The sequence below is a fragment of the Desmodus rotundus genome, chromosome 5 (assembly GCF_022682495.2).
Source record: "Desmodus rotundus isolate HL8 chromosome 5, HLdesRot8A.1, whole genome shotgun sequence".
Lineage (NCBI taxonomy): Eukaryota > Metazoa > Chordata > Mammalia > Chiroptera > Phyllostomidae > Desmodus > Desmodus rotundus.
This window is the reverse complement of record NC_071391.1, coordinates 63,204,995-63,220,336: the sequence shown is the minus strand read 5'-3', so window position 1 is coordinate 63,220,336 and position 15,342 is coordinate 63,204,995. Positions and strand designations below refer to the sequence as shown.

Sequence of the window (15,342 nt, the reverse complement as noted above, 5' to 3'; positions counted from 1 at the left end):
AAACCCCTCAAAACAATGTCACAGCTTCTCTCCCCTCAAATCTGGCAGAATGAGAAGTGTATTTTTAAGCCTTGCCTCAAAGCTGTGCTCCTGTTTATAATCCTTCTACTTTCATTGGATGCAGATGGTTTTGAAATCTGCACCCAGATGAACGTAAAATGCTCCCTCCTTTCCTTGCTCAGAGAAGACCATGGCAAAACCTATTAAATGCAAAAATAGAAGTGGTTTGAACAATTATAGAGTGAATTGGGGCTATGTGGGTAAATAATCAAGATAATTCCTATTTTACTTCTTTGACTTATTAGTCGTTTTCCAACCTGATTCATTCAGGTAATAGCCTCCACCCTTGTTCCTGCTCACCAGCTTAGACGAACATCACTCTGATCGGGTTTGGCCGCCCTGACAAGGAAACATCTGCCTGATGCACAAAGGTGGAAATGATGACAAATGTGCAGCTAGAACGTGGGATCTGAAGTCAGCATCAACCCCTATTTTGCTTGCTGAATTACGGATTTCATTTAGAAACTCCAAGAACTTACACGATCTGGAGAGGCAGCTGTGATTTGGTGGTGAGGCCCTGGATGCAAGGGTGTCTCGGCTGTCACCCAGCAGCTGGGTGTGATCACAGCCGGGCCGCCTGACCTCTAGGAACCCCCCGATTTTTGTCTGATAATTGAGCCCCACTAAGACCCATTTCATAGAGGATAATAAGGTTGCTGGATTCCTTGCCCACAATACAGCACAAAAACATTGGCTGCTTTACTGTTGTAACTACTATAATTGCTATGGATTCTGAAATTTCTGTGTTGCTCATAAACCAAACAATTGAAAGCTACAGGCATTTTTTACTATTTTAGGCTGAAAGTTGGCAAATATTGAAACCTATAGACTGTGTGAATGTCAGTTAGCATGAGAAAACTAGAGGATGCATTACCATGTGAGATGCTAACCCTCAGTGGGGCGAGCTGGGCCGAGGATCGAGGCCCTCTGTGATTATCCCACCATTTCAACTTGTAGTCACTCTGACTTTTCTTTCACCAAGCAGGGTATGCACAATACCTTAAGGCCTTGTAAAATAAAAACCTTTGAAGGCTGACCTGTACTTTTCCCTAGGAAATCTGGCTCACATTTCATGTATCGTACGTATATCGATTGGGTCAAGCCTCTAATATTGTGTTTGAAAGTCTGGAAACATTTAATGTGTTAACAACACTAGGCACACAATAAATCCTCACCTTCTGGCATGTTCTTTTGTGTCTGCAGTATAACCTGACTGGGTTTTGAATTAGTATCAATATTATATAATTTATGCTGTTACCATGAGATTTTTCCAAAGTATGAAAAAAAGTTTAACTATTTAAAAGTCACCCAGAACCCCCCCCCCCCCCCCCGCAAACTGTAAATCTCAGTCAAATTATGTCCACAGTATATTCACTGGGAGCCTGGTTTTTCCTTCTCTGCCCTCTGTGCTCAGGGGCTGGTGGGCTGAACACATAACGGGGAACTCTGTTCAATCCCCGTAAGCCAGCTGTGAGGGGAAGGAGGCCACACAGTTGAATACGCTGGCCACGGAAACAGCAATGGGACCCCAGAATTTAACACAGAGCTCAGCACAAATCAGACACTTAATTCAAGTTCAATGAACTGAATTTACCTAGACCATACAAGTCAGGGACACAAAATGTGTATTCAGTAACACATCACCCAAAGCAGCATGGATAGCCGTGTTGCTGAAAACATTTCTATGCCCAACTATTTGTAACCTCTAAGAATTTATCATTTTGCTCAACTTGCTTAGAGGGAGTAGGTCAACACTATTACTTTTATCTTTGAAGGGAAGCTCGGGGGACTCCTTCTTGACTGTCTGGGGAACAAAGTTCAATCGTAATGCGAAAACAATTATAAAAATGCGGGATGAGCACCTGACATTCAATTCCTAAATGTCCTTTGACTGCTTAGCTCTTCTGGAATTCACTGACTCACATTCTTGCAAATACTGAATTTACTGAGATCCCCAAATATCAGTGGCTCTCAAACTCAGATGTGTGTAGTACCTTGGAGGCTTGTTAAAAATGGACATCCCTGAATTCCATCCATGCAGATTCTGAGATTCTGACTTGTAGGTTTGGGTCTTCTCCCTCAAACTTTTCACTGGAAAATTGTTCTTGGTGGGAAGCTCAGGAATTCGCACACATAGTTCAGTGACCTAGCAGAAAGTTCCTCTGACCAGACAGACAGGTAGGCAGACTGTCCTTTTCCCTGAGCAGTCAGGAGGCTCCTCTATAGCAAAGTGTTATTTTAATCAGGTCTTCAGGTGATGCAGATGCACCTCAGAGTTTGAGAACCACTACGTGCAATACGCATACACACAAAGAACCGGTGTTCTTAGGTTTCAGGGCAGTGAAGAGAAACAGAGAAGAATCAGTATATCATGTAGGGACCTTGCTAAAATTCTGATTTTGATTCAGTACGTTTGGGGTGGGATCTGAGATGCTGCATTTCTCACATTCCCCATGATGTTAATGCCTCTGGCTCCGGGCACACACTTTGAGTGACCGGTTAAGAGCGTAGGCTGTGCGGTTCCACACTTGGATCCACTTTACTAGCTGTGTGATGCTAGGATAGCCACTTAACTTCTCGGGCCTGTTTTTTATCTGTAAAATCGGGGGTAGTGGGAGAAGAATAGTGCTGGTCCCAGAGCATTGTTCTGCGGATGGTGCCACTGGGCATAAACACTTGCAAGGTTAAGTGCTTACCTCCCGGCCGAGCACATACTAAGCGTCTAACAAACAGTAGCTCTTACCATTTAAAAATGTACCAACTTTTGATTTTAAGATTTAGACTTCCAGTCTCATGCAAAGTAGCCTGAATGATTATTTTGTTTTGCCAAATTATAGTTTAGCCTCAACTCGGTTTTCCCATAATGGGCTTAAGCTGAGCAGGGGAAGGCATGGAGGACTGTGGACTCCTTATTCCGAATGCGGCTGCTCCCTGCCCACTGGGTCTGGAAATGTAGGGGTCAGAATGGGACCAGATCGTTTCTTCTCCACAGTGGTTCCTATTTCCAGTTCATGTTTATGAACTACATGTAATTTGAAGGCTTTACCAAAAGAAAGCCTTCCCTCTGTGGTTGATTTACAGAGTCATATTTACACTCTTATTACAAGTCAGTGTTCTGGGCTCTGACTCCCTTGGGGTCCCCATGGCTTGCTCCTGGGACAGCCAGAGTCACAACACTGGTCAAACCTGCTGACCATGTCATTCCAGGCTGGCAGGCGTGGCTCCCTTTCCCCTCGTGCCCAAAGTTTGATTGTGTTGGATGTGATAAAATGAGAACCTCCCTTTTCTGAAAGAAAATGCTCCTTGCTGTGCGTTGCCTATTTTAAAACCCCTGAATGTTCTAGAATAATGTGTTAGGGTGACCATAGCCTGAGAGTTGGCCTGTCACCAGGAGAGCCAAGGACCAGTAATAGTCCAGCATTCCTCAAGATGTCAAGAGAATGATTATGCTAAATGTGTGTCCTGGAAAGTTACAGTAACACCAAGCACAGGGTCCCGACAACAGTTAGATGTTCAAACAATGAAATTCTGCTCTCAACACTTTCCTGCAAACGAAGTCACATTTTAAGTACTTCACGTTCTCTAGCTCAAATTTCCTCTCTGAATTCTGCAGGCATTCTAGCCCTTGATCTGGGGAAGCACCACTCCCTCCCTGTGATTTGACACCCCTCGCAACCGGAGGGAATTCTTCAAGGCATGAATATTCTTTCATTAATGACTCAGTCTTATTGTTCTTTTTAATCTATCACTCATAACTAAGATGATTTTTATTTTAAATAACCTTATAATTAGCTACATAGTTTAGTAGATAAGAGTTAAAGCCAGATTGTTGGTTCTTCCTCTTCTTGTCCCTGGCCCTTGCTGTTTGGCACCAACTGAGGGGATTTGCAGATAGGATACAGGGGCCAACTGAAACTACTCGAATATGAACAGATAATAGGGGTGAGCCAATGGACTCTCTGCTTTTCTTAGAGGCCAAGGCCTTATCCCTAAAGCCAGGAAGCAAGTCCGTGTCTCCTCACTCACACATCAGAAGAAGAATCCTTCACCTTTGGCTCCCAGGGGATGCGATTCCCCGGTGAGTGTCAAGGAGTTTGCCGGTCCTGGGCTCAGTACTGCTGTGCATAAGAGCCCCAGAGTGCCCCATCTGGACCATGGCCTGGGGGCTGCTGAGTTAAGAACCACTGGGCCCCTTAAATTAAACAGAGGTAGCAGCTTTGAGAAAAGTAAGCTGTGATGATGGAAGTGAGGAAAGATTCTTTCTTTGCTTTAGAAAAACAAGCCTCCAGGTACAAAGGAGAGACTTGAACAGGTAAGAGGCTCTATCATTTTGAAGAGCACCTGTTGTGGAACCCCATTCCCAACCACTGGTGGGAGTAGGGAGCGGAGGGACAAAGAGGAGTATGAGCGCATGAAGGGTAGTTGACCTTGACCACTGTAGGCAGGGCTGGGCCCCTGGGGAGGGGAGAGCAAGTTCTTTAGGTCATGTGAAAAGTCCGTGACAGGTGGGTACTCAGTGCTGGAATCTGATTAAACCAAAGGGGATTAAAAATAGAGGAAAATTGCTGTTTGTAATGTTGGTTATAGTCATTTCATTAACATACCTGCACTGAATACTTAGCTCAAGGCAATTAAAAAAATTACAATGCACCCTGAAGAGCAAGATTCCACCACCTTTTTCCTTAATACGGTGATTGTTATTATTTTTAAAGATACCCCATAGTGGAAGCTCACAGCTTTGCCAGCAGAAACAATGTCCTGCCATGTTAAAAGTATGTTACAATTTGTGGCTGTGGACCCAGCATTTGACATGGAGTGGTGTTCTATTTCAACCCAATTTAATTACACGCTCCTTTTATATATTGTAGATGGCTCACACTAGCAGAATTGGTTTTGCCTGCTGAAAAACTGGCCATGACTTGTCATAATGGGCTGGTTTATAGAACCACTGAAGTATAGTTAGTGCCCATCGTTTGGGAATTATGGCACCATAACCACCCTTTATTTACATATACTGCTGAGATAGTAAAAACAGCAAATAGATTTCTTAAATCGAGACTGCAGAAATTCCCCCCAGGGCACTTGGTCCTCATTGTGGCAGGAACATATGCAGGTCGGAATAACTTTGGTGTCCGTATTTCGGCAGTGCATCATTCCACGGACAGTTTATAACATTCTAATAATAAAATGGACTCTAAATTTGGAGTTGGGCTTCACGAACATTAGATGGTAATGTGCACGGCCGTACCTCTAAGTGATTTGTGAGGAAGGTTTAAATTTGCTAATCACACTGCCACTGAGAGACTCTGAAAGTGGCTGCAGTAGAATCTGTGCTCGAGAGGCAGGGAGGTGGCAAAGGCTCCAGCTGGGGGAGCGCCTGACCTAGTTTGTGTTAACACAATGCATCTGAGTAAAGTCTGGGATGCTTTTATCTTCAGACTCCTAGGACTTCAATAATCTTGGCATTTTCCTCAAACAGCAGAAGCCCTCTCTAAGTCCTCCCACCCCTTTTTTGTGGGGGAGGGGCACCCTGCTTGTTCGTTCTTTCACCTTCACGATGTATCTTTGGGGAGAATATTATTGGGGTAAAGCATCAAATCCTCACTGACTGTTTATCCATCTGGAGATTTCATGTAAATTGCCCTCACCTTATTTTTGACTTTCCACTCCTTATCTCTAATACACACATGTTAAAAGCATCTCCACTATATTCCTGTTCCTGAGGTACTGGGTTCACCGCTTACTGCACCCCTTTGGCTTCTGGTAAAGTTATATGTCTGTGTGTGAAAGTGTCGTGTACCTGTTGTCTCATGGTCTTCATAACTCACATTCTGCATAACTTCATTCTGCATTGACATGCAGGTGACTGAAGAGGGCAAAAACTTAAAAGGGGATACTATTCCTCCAAGCTGCTAAGGCTTGGAAGTGTGTAGGGTGGGCAAGGGAAGGGGCAGCTGTGATTGCATCTGTGGACTCCTGCTGCTACAGGGTCTATGGGATGCTGCAAATGGATTGGCTAAACTGGACACTCCTGTAATTAACTGCCCAGCTCTCAATCCCCCCAAGGGGATTAAGAAGCTTTGCTAGTATTTTGGCTGAGTGCTGGTCTCTGGGTGAGCACTTGGGGTGGTTATACAGGTGAGAGAGAGGCCCCCTGCAGGTCTACTGCCCCACCCCTCTAACCACCCCTCCCCCAACAGAGTGCCCAGGGCACAGAGCACTCACCCCCGGAGGGCAGGCCCAAGCAGCTGCCCCCGTGCTGGCAGGGGCTGCGCTCACAGGCGTCGGGGTACAGCACGCAGCCCAGCTTCAGCTCGGTGAGGCCCACCACCTCGGCGAAGCTGCTGCGCTTGTTCTGCAGGGGTAGCTCGTTGTTGTTCAGCACCACCGAGTCCAGACAGCCCTGGAAGCCACTAAGCACCTGCGTGACCCGTGTGTCAGTCAGGCTGCGGATGTTATCCGCCTGCACCAGGGCCCCGAAGTAGATGGTACTCTCAGTGCTCAGTGTCTGGAAATAGAGGGGCGCCCTGCGCCGCTCCACGTAGCTGTCGTCCAGGGACAGGCTGGTGAAATTGCGGTTGAGCTCCAGGAAGACCGAGTGCCAGCTTCCGTCGTTGACTGCGCGGCCTGAGATGCCCAAGAGTCCGGGGCCACTGCCGCAGTCCAGCTGGAACCACAGCTTACCATCTATGATCTGCGTGGGGAAGGACACCAAAGCGCTTTTTAATATGCTTCTGGCAATACGTTCCTGTGCATTCTGTCTCCAAGCATGGAGGGGGAAGGGGAACGGGAAGGAAAAGGAAGACAGACCTTCTAGGCCACTAAGAGCTAAGGATGGATAAAGAGCACGTAAATTCATAGAAATACACTGAACTAGTCTTTCCAAAATGTTTGACTCAAGGTAGACCCCTTAGGGATTCTTACAGCCTCACTCGTTCTCACAAATAGAAAATATCTCTATCTACACTTTGGTATGTTCCACAGACAACTCATTCGTAGGGACTCATTTCTGTCTCTATGGCTCCATGGATTCCCTGGTGCCCTCTCTTTCTGCACAGAGTTTATAGGCTCATGCCACAGAAACATGCATACTAAGTAAGAGGTAGGAAGCTCTGTTAACCAGGCAAAGCCCTGGGAATTTAGGAATGAAGAATGAGATTGGGGCTTTGTCCTGCATCGCCCAGGTCACCTGGAGAGAGTCACCTGGTTGACCCCTCTGGATTTGGGATCCCTTATGTGCAGAGCAGAGATAGCAGCTGGGGCTTATTTTACAGGGAGACTGTGTCCACTGTCGAATGGTCAGCCACATCATGCACAGTTAGCACATACACACTGTGCTCTGTAATGCAAATGTGTGGATGTAAAAAGACTGGAGACAAATATTTATTTTCTTTTCAGAGAGCTTTCATGAGAAATCTATGCTGTTGCCTTTGTCACTTTTTTTGTTCGACAAAATGGACTGAATACATATTGTAAATCATACCAGAATACTTGCTCAGTGACAACTCCTGGATAAGTATCCATATTTTTATTTCAATGTGAGTAATAAAATGATCAAATGTGACTTTGGGGACTACCTTCTTCTGCACAGTTCATCTGCTGTTACGCTCTGTGGCTACAGAGTAGTGTCCCTAGTCTGTCACGGAAAATCTAGTGGGGAGGGTGCACTCCATGTAAGGTTTTGTAAAAGGAAGCATTCAATTAACATATTACTTGGGCCATGCCCCCTCCAACCCTACACTCTGTCAAGATTCACCCAGGAGAGCCCACGTGGCTCTGACGTGCTCACATACTTCGAAGCTCGGTAACTAAGAACCACCCAATTATCCCATACGAACACCGAGCATTGTTAATTTAACTTTTTCTTTTCTGTTGAAAAAGTAACAGCAGTAACACTACTGAATGCGTAGGAAACCAGAGGCCTACATGATCCTCAGCTTTTTGAAAATAAAACTCATTTGTATCTTCAAAATTCTAAGCCTTGTTTAGATGACAAACTGGAATGCTGATGCCGAAAGCTGCTTTGCAAAAAGTTAATCTTTTGCAAGTTCACGAGTTTATTATGCCAGGGAGAGAAAAGAGCACTTTCATATGCTCTCATACTGGAAAATTATACTCTGATCATATTTCATTTTTCTCTGTCTTCAGAATAGGGTTTACCCAATTTTAAAGGATCTCTCTTTTAAGAGAACAAAGCTTTCTCAAATCAGGGAGCAAGCTATTTTAGTTGAAATTGGGATGCGCATGGAACTGTAGGAAGAGTGTACAGCAATGATCAGAAATGATGTGCCAGGTGAGGAGAAGGAGGCAATTTCTCCAATGAAATGCATAATTCAGAAAGCGTGGCCCTAATGTTACAAGATATTTTGGTCCTTGGGATTGTTTCAAATTGGTGATGTGCTTTAACTCAGATCTTCAGTGGCTGGGGCTTGGGAGAAAACATATCAGAACTGTAAGAAGTCTTCTTGTAGGATTTTGAGTAAAAAAGTTTAAATTATGTGGCAGAGTCTTACTGCCTCAGATTCTTGGTGTGTGGTTCAAGGAAATGCACCGTTATCATAAAACTTGTAAGGGTGGTTACCACATGTCCTTTGAAAAGGAGACTTTGAACAAACCTACTTTCATGGCTGCCATTAATCACTCTCTGGCACACCACAAGTTCTCAAAAATATGTTTTGAATGCATAAATGAATGAATAAATTATCATTTCAGCCCTCCAAATGTCTTCTTGTTATGAACACTTTTGTGCTCCCAGCCTGTCTGCCCCTGTCAGAGGCTCAAATCCACTGCTGACTAGCCATCACTGTGGGCTGGTCACGGAATCCCTCTGAGCCTCAGTTTCCTCACAGGGAAAAAAGGAGTCACTGTATCTATGCACGGGAAAGTGAGAATAAAAGATATATGTATATGAAAATGCTTTATTAACTTTTGGGTATGTCATTATCATAACGTTAACCCCTTCTCAGTGATACCCTTATACAGACCATTGACATTCTAGAATCTTGTGGGAGGCTTCCCTGTTCCTCTTCTGACCTATGTTAGAAAGATCTGGACGCTCCAAGTAGCTGAATGAGCTTTCTCTGACCATCTCCCTTTCAGCCCTGGGGTGGTAACTAGCCATGTTTGAGAATCACCAAAAGGAAGCACTGTATCATCTGTAACTTCTATCAAAGATAAAATATGTTATATTTCTAGAGTAGTAATCAAGGATGGGTGCTTTTGCCATAATACTGGACCTAAAAGACTGGCATGGGGAAAAAGTTACTTGTGTCTGGCAACTCTCTCCTGATGGTCTGACATGTTTTCATTATAGGTTCGAGGACAGCCACAGGACCAGTCCCGCCATTTTCATTCTTGCTTTGGCTGCCAGGACACTCAGAGTTATGGTTTATGTTCAGCTGACATAGAAAGCTTAGGTCTAGATGTTTACTGATGATATTCTGCCCTTCCCCACTTCATTGGTTGGCTCTTAATATTTTGTTTTTATCTTAATGGTGCTTTGATTTTATTGCATTTGGATGTTCCTGGTAAGCCTGGAGTCTCTTTTGAAAGGAAACAGGGTGTCTATGGTAGACAGATGAGTGAGCACCTTTACTGCTTCTTAGAGATAGCAGTGCTCCCTGTCCGTGAGCATTTTCACTTCTTGAGTTCTCCATGCAATTCTTTAGCTGTCTTCAAGGGGTGCCCTCCACCTCACTGATTGTCTTAAGTACTTTTTAGAGAATGCAATCTAACTGGGAAAATATAAACAACCAAGAGTGCAATTTAAACAATGCATTTCAGCATAGTCATTAAAGCAAAGTATAAACCACATACTGTACCTAAAGCCAATGAAATTAAATCTTGCACAAGGCTAAAAATCTTAAGCAAACAGGTTCAAATCCCCTAAATGGATATTCCTGGTGACTGTAGGAGAATATCTGCAATAGGTCAGTACGGCTGTGTCCTGCTTTGGGCAAACCCAACATATGAAAAGCAAACTCAGAGAACAGACAGATTGGGGGTGATTATTCACACCACAAAGGGATTAATGGGAGAGTCCCTTCAAACAGCAACTGTTCCTAGTTTATTAGGATTCCACTTATAGAGAATCGATTTATACAACTTTCAGAAACACGCTTGTTCCATGAAATACAATCTACCTTAGGAGATAGCGCTGCCTAAAAGGTTTAATTCTTCTTCTTTTCCATCCTCAGGGATCTATACATTTTAGACATTTGCCAGTGCATGTCAAATGACAAACTCTATTTTAGGGTCAAGCCATCTGGGTCCAATATTTTTTTCTTCTCAAATTTAACACAATATAAGAGATTTGCTAATAGAGAGTATTTGCCTCAGAAAGATGCTCTGTGACCACCAGCTCTTTTGAAGGAGAAAAGAGGAAGACCAGCGACACCCAAGCAGAACTCCAAGAAGCTGGTAGCTCTGAAAAAGCAGAGATTTTTCCAAGCAATTATGCCAACCGCCACCACTCAGGGCTGTTTAGAAAGTGATCTAGTGACTAAAGGCAGGGTGCCTTGGGGCCAGGAGAGAATAAAGATAGGGCTTAGGTTTTTGAATTTTTTTCCTTACACCATGAATATTTGATTTAAATTAATTGCTCTCTAAAATTGTGCCTCCAAAGTGAGTCTTTTGAAAACACTGCTTTAGATCCCCAGTCAGGGCACATAAAAAATCATCCAATGAATACATAAATAAGTGGAACAACAAATTAATGTTTCTCTCCCCCACCTTTCCTCTCTCTAAAATCAACAAATAAAAATCTTAAAAACACCACTTTCCTTTCCAGAGCTGAAATTCTCTGAGTTGAATGAGTAAGGAGAGTGGGAGATTCCCCACAAAAGTCGTCAACTTTTAAACTCCAACTCCCTGATCACTCACTCTTGGCCACCGAGTACTACCTGACAATACCAGAGTGGGCGAGTAAAAGTCTATGTCAAGGGGAAGCCACTGGCGTTCATTTCTCTCCCTCTGGAATTAAAGTCTGGGCACCTAATTGACTTGGATGTGACCTATCAAACAATCAAAGGACAGAAACTAGAAAGGTCCACCATGATTCCAGTTGAACCTGGTGATAGAACCTTAGGAAAGAAACATTGTCAGCCATTTCCACTTGACATTTCCTGCTGGACAGACTCTGTATATCTCCGAACTCCCTTACAATGGGCTGGTATGGCGCCCTGGCAAGAACAGCATCAGCTGAAGCATGTCTCCCTTCTTCTTATTCCTTCTCCTTACAACACTGGAGGGCTTGATCTGTCCTACAGACACCCGGAATGTGAGTTTTGATACGATGAGTTGCAATGGCTGCACTGAGCTGGGAGAGCATGGGGCTAAAGAGCCTGGAGTGAGGGAGGCAGGAAAGCAGGTCCCGACCTTGCCACTCATGAGCTGTACACCTTAGGGAGATTACTCAACCTCTCTGAGCCCCTAGCTTCTCCATCAAATGGGATGATCACATATAACAAATCTATTATATTAATTCTATAATAAAAATCAAATGATGCATGTAAAGCCTCTAGTATTATTGCTGTTGCTGTTTTCATGAAGGCACCAGAAGCTCTGAGCTGAATACAAATGCCAGACTTGCTCTAAAGGAAATCTGGCTGCCTGTGGAGGGTTCCTGAGTCTGGGAATTATTTTCAAATCTGGGCTACTTGTGTCACGATGGCACATATGGAATCTTCTATGCCCCAGATCTCCAACTTCAACCTGAGCAAGAACAGAAGTTACTTTCAGAGGTCAGCGGAAATAGAAGAGTACACAGCCAATCTTTGTAAAGGACTATCCTTGCTGTGGAACTGATTAGGAGATACGTTCTAATGAACTGCTGAGTGATTATAGCTTAAAGGAGGCAGGCCCTCGAACCCACTCTAGAGAGAGATGCCCCGATCTGCCAACAGCCAGTTGCGAGACTGAACGTGCAAAAGGAAACAGGGTATTGGCACACTTCCCAGTTATGCTGTTGTTCCCTTGGCCCCAAAGTCTGCTTCTGGTCTTCTGACTTTAAAAGACAAAATGATTTCAGCAGCCCCCAACCAAGAGCCAAAATACTAACAGGAGAACTGACTGCAGGACAAGATAATCCATTTCAATTACCTTCAGAATTATGCAGGGATTTGCTCTGGTGTACATTATAATCCCGTTGCTTTGCAGTGTTCGCAAACGCAGAGCTAGCTTGAAGTCTTCTTCTTTGCTATTTTCTGAAAGCCGGTATTTGATGTAACTGTTTCCAGCAAAGCTGAGAGAAGTGTGCCCTGAAGAGACCATAACGAGAAGACACATAGGCTTTAAACTTCCAGAAACGAGCAGGGACACATGAAATCACCCAACAACTACCAGGCAAGTTAATTAAGACCATGGGAAGTTAACGAAGGCATTGAGCAGAAACCATTTTTGATTAAAAACTGATTCTCCATTTCAGGTCACACTCTAATTTCAAAGTGGAAAACACTATTAACTAGTCAGATGCCAAAAAATCTTGGTTGCCTAATGACAAGAGCAGCTTGGTAAATTCTATAACCTGAATTTTCTTAGTGTCACTAAATTCCCAATTCCCACTTTCTAAAATTAGCTCTATTAAAGGATAACCCATCACACCCACCCCCGTCACTCAGGCACTTCAGTGAATGTGGAAAAAAGGAAAGTCACAGCCATTTTCAAAGAATATCCACATCCCCCACATATCCTAAGGCCAAGTTGGGACATTTGCACTGATGCTAACAGAGGTAACTGATACAAAGGAAGTTTATGTCTTGTGTAGTCACAATTCTATCCTCTGGCCATTACTTTCAAGGCTCCTCTTCCCAGAATTTTTAGCCCTACTCGCATCACCCTCTCTTTTTACTGTCTCCGACTTTATGTTTTAACAAGCAAAGTAATGGCTGAAAAGCTCTCTTGCTGGGGTGAAAGGTGGAAAGTTTGGAAATATACCAGATGGACGATAATTGTGGAGAGTCAAAAGTTTTCTGTATAGAAAGGAGAAAGGAGATGGGCAGAAAGTGACATCTGAAGTTAGGAGGCTGGCTCTATTGTCACCTTGCATACCCACCTGCTATGTGCACGGTGTGTAAGTTGGGGTGGGGATAGCATAACTATCTTTCAAGTCTAAGCCTTAGATGACTTCAAAAGCACATATGCTGGTGATCCTTTCGCTTAACAGGCAGCTCCGTTCTTGAAATCAACTATGAAAGAGCTTTGGCTCCTATTTTCAAGAACAGTGCTTCTCTTTGCAAAGGCTGAATTTCTAGAACCCAATGCTCAGCAAGGTGCCTTGTGCACACTAGTCAGGATCATTTTTTATTTCCACTATAATTTACTATTTTAATCATTGCTGAAATCGTTCTTGGGTTCCAAAATTGGTATCAGTGTACCTATATTTTACATGTATCTTCTACCAAAAAAGCGTTCTATTAGTACCAGAAATGAATAATACTCTTTTTAAGGAGAAAAAAGTCACTGAGAATACATAAATCAAATGAAGTACCGAAACTGAGTGAAGATCAGAAACAGGATCATTCGGATTGAAATAACGTAAGTACTGATTTTCTTTCTTTCTTCCTTTAAAGACACAGAGGTGAGTGAGCCCACGCCATTCGGGGAACATGTGTTTGGGGAGACATCTGCAGCAGAGAGTCTGCTCACTTGGTGCTCAAGGCTGGGCTCACCCCACGGAAGGCTGACTGCGCTCGCTCAGCTCTACCTTCTGTTGGTCTCTGTTTTGGGGCTATGGGCTTGGGCAGCCCTCTGAACATCAAAGGTCATGCCACAGATATTCCAACTCCTCTGCCTCACCAACAGTCTTCTATGTTCCATAATTTCACATCCTCATCCACACAGCATGACTGAAAACACATGTGTGATCTCTCCGTTACGTCAGTTGTCCACAGTCAGTGCATGTGTCCTTAGCATAGGCTGCAGCTGTAATAAATGCCAAGTACCTTGGAGGGCAGATGTCAGCTATGGTCCATTCTGAAGGACATGTTGCATGCAGATAGACATGTCTTCTGGAAAGGCTAGGGCAAGTGTAATTTACTCAAGGGCAAGCGCTTCAGGAATATGAATTTAGACCCTCGTCATTACAACCCACTCTTCACCTGAGCACTCTCCGAGCTTCCCCGGTGGACACTGGCAGAGGAACGGTCTCCTGCTGGCTTCATAACCAACACACTGCATGTCCCCTGGACATGGCTTCTCCACACAAGGATCATTGGACCCCGGGCACAGTCCTCCTATGACAAAGGAAGAACATGCATGATCAATACAAAGGGAATCACCCTGTACTCCAGGAAGTGTAGGAATGGTTCAAGAGCTCGATTCTATAGGCTCGGAGCTGAGGGATGAAGAGGCTGCCCAGAAGAAGGAGCACCTGAATGGGCTTCACCTGGCCTGGATGTCCATCAAACACCCCTGCATCTGACGAAAGCTTGTAGCCAGACTCAACTCTGTTGGGTGCAAAGAGTAAATGGGGCTCCTCCTTCAAGGCTAAAATATGCTAAGGTTGTGAGTGGTCCAGCTGCAGCAGAAAAAGGTTCACTCTACAAGCTCTGATAGTGTTTCTTGGAGTGGGGTCCCTCCATACCGGTGGCCATTTAAATGCATCACTGGAGTTTAGATATTTTTTTCCACACCCCTCTCCTGCCCTGGAAAACTAGGAGTAGACATCAGAAAATGTCAGCTGTTGTTCTCAGAAGGGGTGGGGGGAAGACTTTCTAAAGAAAAGTATCATAAAACTAACTCTAAATTGTGAAAGCACTACTCACATTGTTTCCTAATCCCTTCTGCTACAATAGCGTTATATCGATTAGCTGTGAATGTGCCCTACCAGCTATCAAAAATAGTAGAATTATCTTTGGGAAAGGAAGGCTTCCTTTCTACTTGTTCGATGTCCACAGCGCAGTGAGATGAAAGGTTAATCCCTCACTGGGGGGTGGGGGGAACCCTGGGAAGCAGATTAACTGATGAAGGCAGAATGCAGGCCCCAAGTGAGTCATTTCAGAACTGCCGTGATAGCAAACACGGGCCCACTGACAGAAGTGCTCTTTTCACAGGCCCTGGATACTTCCAATGTAATTAAGCCACTTTCAAGCCGGTGAGAGTTGAAGTGGTAGAAGAACTACAGAACAGGAGACATTAAAAATAACCCACAACCAGGTTAGCAGCAGCCTTCAGGAGCACCCCTTCTCTGCGAACCCAGAACAAGGCTGGACATCAGCAGCTTCTTTCCCCAGCGAGATCTAGGCTGTTCCCACACTCCCCTCCATCCGAGCCATTTCCCCACTG

The 15,342-nt window shown here is 44.3% G+C and overlaps 1 protein-coding gene across 1 annotated transcript in view; it reads right to left on the bottom strand.

The window, feature by feature from the left end:
• The window catches only part of FAT3 (FAT atypical cadherin 3), a 634,426-nt gene that overhangs the window by 16,639 nt on the left and 602,445 nt on the right, over window positions 1-15,342 (bottom strand). Inside the window, exons 21-23 of the mRNA XM_045191687.3 lie at window positions 14,157-14,291; window positions 12,160-12,317; window positions 6,286-6,754 (exon numbers count right to left, since the gene is read on the bottom strand). Of these exons, the coding sequence (XP_045047622.2) occupies window positions 6,286-6,754; window positions 12,160-12,317; window positions 14,157-14,291 (762 nt within the window). The remainder of the gene's footprint in view (window positions 1-6,285; window positions 6,755-12,159; window positions 12,318-14,156; window positions 14,292-15,342) is intronic.